We start from the raw sequence: 7321 nt of genomic DNA, 5'->3' as shown, positions 1-7321 counted from the left end.
CCCTCCTAGTCCTCAGGTAAATCTTGACGTTGCCAATACCAGACAGGCCCATGTAAAGGGATCCATACCCAAAATAAAGGCTAGTGCTAATACTAAAGTCAATCCCGTCCGGTCGTCAAATATTGTCGTTAACGCGAGACCCAACGCGCGACTTGATCTGAACCAACGCGTTCATATAACTCGGTACAGTCATTGCGAGTTGTGTAGTGAACGTGATACTAGTAGAATGGTGCAGTGTGATGGTTGCGATAAGTGGTATCATTTCTCTTGTGTACAAGTGACTAGTGGCATAGCGGACTACAGCTGGATTTGTCCAAAGTGTCCATACATGCATTTCGGCGCAAGTCATCAAGAGCAGCAGACACCAATGCTCCAGCAGATTCAACCGGTAGACCCACCCAACTCTGTAAGTTCAAAGAAGTCCACCGGAAAGGCAAGCAGTAACCGGAGCAATCAACGGAAGGTCGATCGACTATTGCAGAAGCTGGAAGAGCACAAGCAGTTGGAACAAAAGTTTTTGGATGAAAAATACCGCATTTTGGATGAAGAGGACGCTGACGATGAAACTGTCGCCAGTGATGATGATGTAGGATCCGAGGAGATGTCCAAAGTGAGAGGATGGCTGAGAGATACGGAAAAGTGTGGTGAAGATTCTGATTCCGGTCTGGTGGAAGAAGAGTTGAACGATGATCAACTGCAAGCTGTCATTCAGCTGGCACCGACTATGGGGCAGACGGAACCGCAATCATCTCTACATGGTTTCGTTCCTAACCAACGTTCAACACCTCAAGAGACCGTTCGTATGGATCCGAGGTTGAGGAGCCGTGTAATGCAACCTTCCGTTCCAGCACCGATCCCTGTTCCGCCGACCACCGGCACCAGTTCCAGAGGAGCCATTTCGTCAGCCTGTTGTTCCAGATACCCAGTTCCGTCAACCACCAGCCACAGCTCCAGGAGTCCTGTTCCGTCAACCACCAGCCACAGCTCCAGGAGTCCAGTTCCGTCAACCATCAGCTACAGCTCCAGGAGTCCTGTTCCGTCAACCATCAGCTACAGCTCCAGGAGTCCTGTTCCGTCAACCACCAGCCACAGCTCCAGGAGTCCAGTTCCGTCAACCATCAGCCATAGCTCCAGAAGTCCAGTTCCGTCGACCACCGGCACCTGTTCCAGAAGGCCTGCTCCGAAGGTCGCCTTCGCACACGCTTCCAGAAGACCAGTTCTACCGACCACAAGTACTTCGGTCAGCTGCAGCTTTAGAAACACATAACTACCTGCCACAGGATCTTCGGCCTGCTCCAGCTCCAGGAATCCAGTTCCATCATTCGCAAGTCCCTCGAGTGGCTCCAGCTCCAGGAGTTCAGGGCATTCGGCCGCCACCTGCTGCACCAAATGAACACTTCTGGCCAGAACCAACAATCGTCCCGGAAAGCCAGTATCGTCAACCTTCAGGGTCAAGGAATGAAATGCTTCAAGGAGATTCAACATCCCGAGGTTTCGGAAATCCGGAACCAGCTGCTCGCAATGTCGAAGAGAACGTGTGCATCCTCAACCGAAGCCAGTTAGCAGCACGTCAGGCTGTATCCAAGGAGTTACCGGAGTTTTACGGAAATCCTGAAGATTGGCCGCTGTTCTTCTCCATGTACAACTCTTCAACGAAGATGTGTGGCTTCTCCAACGAAGAAAACATGCTTCGGCTTCGAAAATGCTTGAAGGGCAAGGCTCTAGATGCTGTACGATGCCGGCTACTCCACCCATCCAACGTTATCGGTGTAATTTCTACGTTGAAAATGCTATATGGAAGACCAGAAGCAATCGTTCAGGCATCAGTTAGGAAGATTCGGTCATTACCATCGCCACAAGTGGAAAAACTCGACACTCTTGTCAATTTTGCATTGACGGTCGAAAACCTGGTAGCTACGATAGAGGCATGCGGCGTCGAAGATTTCGTATACAATGCGTCTTTGAAATGTGAGCTAGTGGATCGTCTTCCTCCTGGGCTGAAGCTGGATTGGGCGAAGTATTCCAGAAATAATGCAGCACCAAATCTGCTTGATTTCAGTTATTGGCTGTACTCGATCGCGGAAGATGCTAGTTCAGTTATGCAAACTTCGTTCAGCACGCAAAGAATTCGTGGAGCAAAGAATGATGGATTTATCAATGTCCACTCTGAAGCAGAATCAGAACTGTCCCGATCAGCAGCTTCAAAGACTCGGGGTATCCACGGATCATCATCAGCGCCAATGACAGAATGCATCACATGCAGAGGTCATTGTCCGTCAGTTGCAAAGTGCAAAAGATTTGCTGAGTTAAGCCTAGTTGCAAAGTGGGCTGTTGTACGAGAGAGAAAGCTGTGTCGCAAATGTCTGCGTAAGCACAATGGATCATGCAGGCAGCAAAAACCGTGTGGGATCAAAGGATGCATCTTTTTGCATCATCCGTTGTTGCACAATGACCACCAGGAGGTTGAAAAGGAACGTTCTGGCCAAACCTTTGCTACCGGAAGTTGCAATATTCACCAACTTCAAACTAGCGAAGTCCTGTTCAGGATTGTTCCCGTGCTAATCCACGGTCCATCAAAATCCATCCAGACATACGCGTTCATAGACGACGGTTCAGAGCTGACACTGATGGAAGATAGCCTTGCAGAGGAGCTTGGCGTAAAGGGGCCTCGAACACCGCTGTGCTTAAAATGGACGGGTGGTACCAAGAGAGTGGAGAATGAATCCCAGAAGGTAGATGTGGAAATATCAGCCATCGGAAATACCTCGAAGTCGCACAGGATGTCCAACGTACATACGATTCAGAACCTACAACTTCGGCCGCAAACGTTAGTGTATTCTGAGTTACTGCAACGGTATCAACACCTCGGTGGACTACCTGTCGAATCCTACAGTAACGTATGCCCTCGAATCCTGATTGGGCTTGACCATGCGTCGCTTGGGCATGCTATGAAAAGTCGAGAAGGAAAGCCATACGAACCTATCGCCGTCAAAACACGCTTGGGATGGATAATCTACGGGAGTTGTTCACGAACACAGCGAAACCAAAACTACGTGAATGTCCATACGATTAAAGTATGTGAGTGCAATCTTGATTCCGACGATAACCTGCACACCGCAATGAAGAACTACTTCACTCTAGATAGCCTTGGAGTGGCAAAACCAGAAAAGATTTTGCGGTCAACGGAAGAACAACGTGCCTTGGAAATGCTCGAAAAGCTGACAATCCCAAAAGAAGGGCGGTACGAAACGGGACTCCTCTGGAAGTACGATGATGTTCGCTTTCCAAGTAGCAAAGGAATGGCTTACAGAAGATGGCAGTGTTTAGACCGGCGCATGAAGCGGGATGAGGAGTTTGCAAAAACCGTGACGACGAAGATGGATGAATACGTGGATAAACGCTACGTTCGGAAGTTGTCGGATGATGAACTCAATATGCATCAGTCTAAGGAATGGTACTTACCCGTGTTCCCTGTTGTGAACCCCAACAAACCGGGTAAGGTACGGCTAGTCTGGGACGCAGCTGCTCCTGCTTATGGCGTTTCACTCAATTCGCTGTTACTCAAAGGCCCTGACCTTTTGACGTCGCTACTTGCAGTTCTCGTCCAGTTTCGTGAATTCCGGATCGCAATTTGCGGGGATATCCGGGAGATGTATCTGCAAGTTCTACTGAGGCAAGATATTCGACTGTGCTTCTTCTGGAAGGGCGATGAAGGCAACGCGGATCCTAAGGTGTACATCATGTTGGTGTTACCGTTCGGAGTGTCGTGTGCTCCAAGCATTGCGCAGTACGTCAAAAACACCAACGCCCAACGGTTTGAGAAGGACCATCCCACCGCTGTTCAAGCTATCGTCGACCAGCATTACGTAGATGACATGCTTGTAAGCGTGGAAAGCGAGCAAGAAGCAGTGGACCTCGCACGGGATGTAAAGAAAATTCACCATGAAGCCGGCTTTGAAATGAGGAACTGGATCTCAAATAGCCCGGATGTTTTGGAGGCGTTACATGAACGAAATACGGAAGAGAAGGACCTTAATATGGCAGAAGGAGTGATAACCGAGAAAGTGCTCGGAATGTGGTGGAATACGTCCACTGATTGTTTCACCTTCAAGGTTTCTCCACGGTACGATCCTGAGCTAATGTCGGGGCAGCGGACACCAACGAAGCGCGAAGTGCTCAGAACCTTGATGATGATCTTCGATCCTTTAGGACTCATTGGCCACTTCTTGATGTTCCTGAAGGTGGTACTGCAGGAAATTTGGAGAACATCCGTCGGATGGGATGACCCGATCGAAGAAAAACAGTTTGAGATGTGGATGCAATGGCTGAAGGTCCTTCCTGAAGTGGCAAAGGTAGAAATCCCGCGGTGCTACAGGACGGCTACATCTGTTGGAGGTTCCAACGAAGTACAAATGCACATCTTCGTCGATGCTAGCGAGAAGGGTTTCGCGGCGGTGGTGTATCTGCGATTCAAGGAGGGGCCCATCATCGAAACTGCGCTGGTTGGATCGAAGACTCGTGTTGCACCAATCAAATTTCTGTCGATTCCGCGCTCGGAGCTTCAAGCTTGCGTTATCGGAGTCAGGTTTGCGAACAGCATAGCACAGTCACTGTCTATCAAGGTGAATAGACGCTACTTCTGGACGGATTCCAGTGACGTCATCAGCTGGCTCAAATCCGATCATCGTCGGTATAGCCAATTTGTTGCTTTCCGAGTGAGTGAGATACTAGAAGCTTCGGAAGTTTACGAGTGGCAATGGATCCAAACTAAAAAGAACGTTGCTGATGATGGCACGAAGTGGAAACGGGTGCCTGACATGACTAGAACTAGCCGATGGTTTAACGGACCGGAATTTCTCAAGAACATTGAAGGAGAATGGCCTGTGGAACTACACATCGAAGGACCTACTACGGAGGAACTGCGCCCACATTTGCTCGTTCACGTCAAATTACCGGAGCCAATCATTGACCTCCAAAACTGCTCTAAATGGACTCCACTTGTCCATCGAACTGCATACGTGTTTCGATTCATCGGGAACTTGAGGACATCCAGACCCGAAGAAAGAACTATTGGAGTGTTGACGAGTTCAGAGCTAGCTACGGCTGAAAACTATTTGTACCGGCTTGCTCAGGGAAGTTCTTACCCAGATGAGGTAGCAGTACTATCGGGCATACGAGCGTCGGAAAACTTCACATTAACGATACCGAAGAACAGTTCAATCTATCATCTTTGTCCGTTTCTAGACGAACATGATGTACTCCGCGTTCGTGGTAGAACCATCAGTTGTCCGTTTGTTAATCAGGATGCGGTGAATCCTGTTATTCTTCCACGAGACCACCACATCACCCGTCTCGTCATATCCCACTACCACAGCAAATATCATCATCAAAACCATAACACAGTTATCAACGAGCTGCGGCAGCGATACAGCATCCCTCGTCTGAAGGCTGCCTACAACAGGATCCGTCAATGCTGTCAGCAATGCAAGAACGACCGTGCACGACCGCAACCACCGGCTATGAGCGACTTGCCACTACCTCGCCTAGCTGCCTATGCTCGTCCGTTTACTTATATGGGGGTGGACTACTTTGGTCCAATTGTGATCATCCTTGGGCGTCGTCTCGAGAAGCGTTGGGTACTTCTCGCCACTTGTCTTACCACTCGCGCCATCCACTTGCAAATCGTTCAGTCAATGACTACCGATTCTTGTATTATGGCACTACGAAACGTCATGGCTAGGAGGGGTGTACCTGCAGTCATATATAGTGATAGAGGTACGAACTTCCAGGGAGCTAGTAGGGAACTCGAAGAAGTTATGGTGAATTTGGATCGAGAGCGTCTTGCAGCGGAGTTCACCACTTCACATACTACCTGGAGCTTCATTCCTCCCGCTTCGCCGCATATGGGAGGAGCGTGGGAACGACTCGTTCGAACCGTCAAACAGAACCTTGCCAAACTGAAACCCAACAGAACGCTGTCCCATGAAGTCCTCGAAAACATGCTTGCAGAGGTAGAGAATATTGTGAATTCTCGCCCATTAACCAGTATTCCTCTCGATGATGACCAGTCACCGGTGCTAACGCCCAATCATTTTTTGCTGGGATCAAGCAACGGATTAAAACCTTGGGGACCGTTTGACGACAGCTCAGAAGTGCTCAAAAACTGCTGGGAGCTTTCTCAAACCTTAGCCAATCAATTCTGGAAACAATGGCTACACGACTATCTTCCTTCCATCACTCGTCGCACGAAATGGTTTATGGAGGTGAAACCCATCAGAGTCAACGATATCGTCGTCATCGTGGACCCGAAACTTCCTCGGAACACCTGGCCCAAAGGCCGAGTTATTGGGATCAAGCAGGGATCGGACGGGCAGGTGCGAAGTGCTACTGTGCAGACTTCTGGTGGCATCTACGAGCGACCAACTGTGAAGCTTGCCGTGCTCGACGTAGGCGTTGAAAGCAATGCGCATCAGGACGACCAGAAGCCCATTCCGGGGGGGAGTGTTGGTTGCGCTACTTTGACGAGCTCGTCAAACCCCACGCTCCCCGAACGGTCGACGTAGACAGCCGAATCCATCCACACCCATCGTTCGAACAGAGGATTGTTGGAATACGGGACAATAGGAAGGTTACGGCAGATAAACAACAAATGCTTTTGTTCAAAGTTTCGTCTGGCTCATCTTGGCATACAAAACAATTATTAAGAACTAAATTTACTCTAATTGAACTCTTAAACTACAGGTATAACCACAAAATTAGTCTATCTAAAACTTAATTAAAAATTTAATCTAAAAATTTATTAATGATAGTGCGAGTGCGATACGGTCGACGGAAAAGAAGGAGAAAGGTTTTTAAAACTACTATATAAGCGAGCAGTGAAGGTGAGAATCGAACTTAAACTAAAATTTAGAGCTAATAATGGACTAAAGTAAAAACCTAATCAGAAGTAGGACATAGATCGGACGGTAAAGTTGTTGTGGACAACCAAGCAGTAGAGAATCACAACAAGTAAGTTACTTTACGATGAGATTCAATGATAGACATTTATAAATAAGTTAAATTGCAGGATTTTGTAATTCTTTATTAACCACCCAATAAATTCACGAAATCACGATTCATCTGCTACCGCACAACACATGTTTCTCAAGCTGAAAGACTTCGGCTCCAATCTTACCCCGGGCAAGTCACGAATGACCTAAAATGTGTTAAACAAATCAAATAAACAATAATCATTAGTTCAACGACAGATAAATATCAATTAAATTTTAAACAAGAAGTAAACAGCAGAACTTCAAGTTAAGTTGCTTTCATATAAAAAGTT

General features: G+C 47.9%; 1 protein-coding gene across 1 annotated transcript; it reads left to right on the top strand.

Annotated features, from left to right (window-relative positions):
• The first annotated feature begins 226 nt into the window (after positions 1-226).
• LOC135699513 (uncharacterized) lies at positions 227-6563 on the top strand. The gene is made up of 2 exons (XM_065219791.1): positions 227-796; positions 849-6563. Exons 1-2 carry the CDS (start codon positions 227-229, stop codon positions 6561-6563), a joined length of 6285 nt encoding a protein of 2094 aa, XP_065075863.1.
• The last annotated feature ends 758 nt before the right edge of the window (positions 6564-7321 follow it).

The sequence above is a fragment of the Ochlerotatus camptorhynchus genome, unplaced genomic scaffold, assembly GCF_037179485.1.
Source record: "Ochlerotatus camptorhynchus isolate MF236.1 unplaced genomic scaffold, CSIRO-AGI_Acam_v1.1 ptg000111l, whole genome shotgun sequence".
NCBI classification, from domain to species: Eukaryota; Metazoa; Arthropoda; class Insecta; order Diptera; family Culicidae; genus Ochlerotatus; species Ochlerotatus camptorhynchus.
Note: the sequence above shows the minus strand (reverse complement) of the source record. Positions and strands in the feature narration are given on the sequence as shown.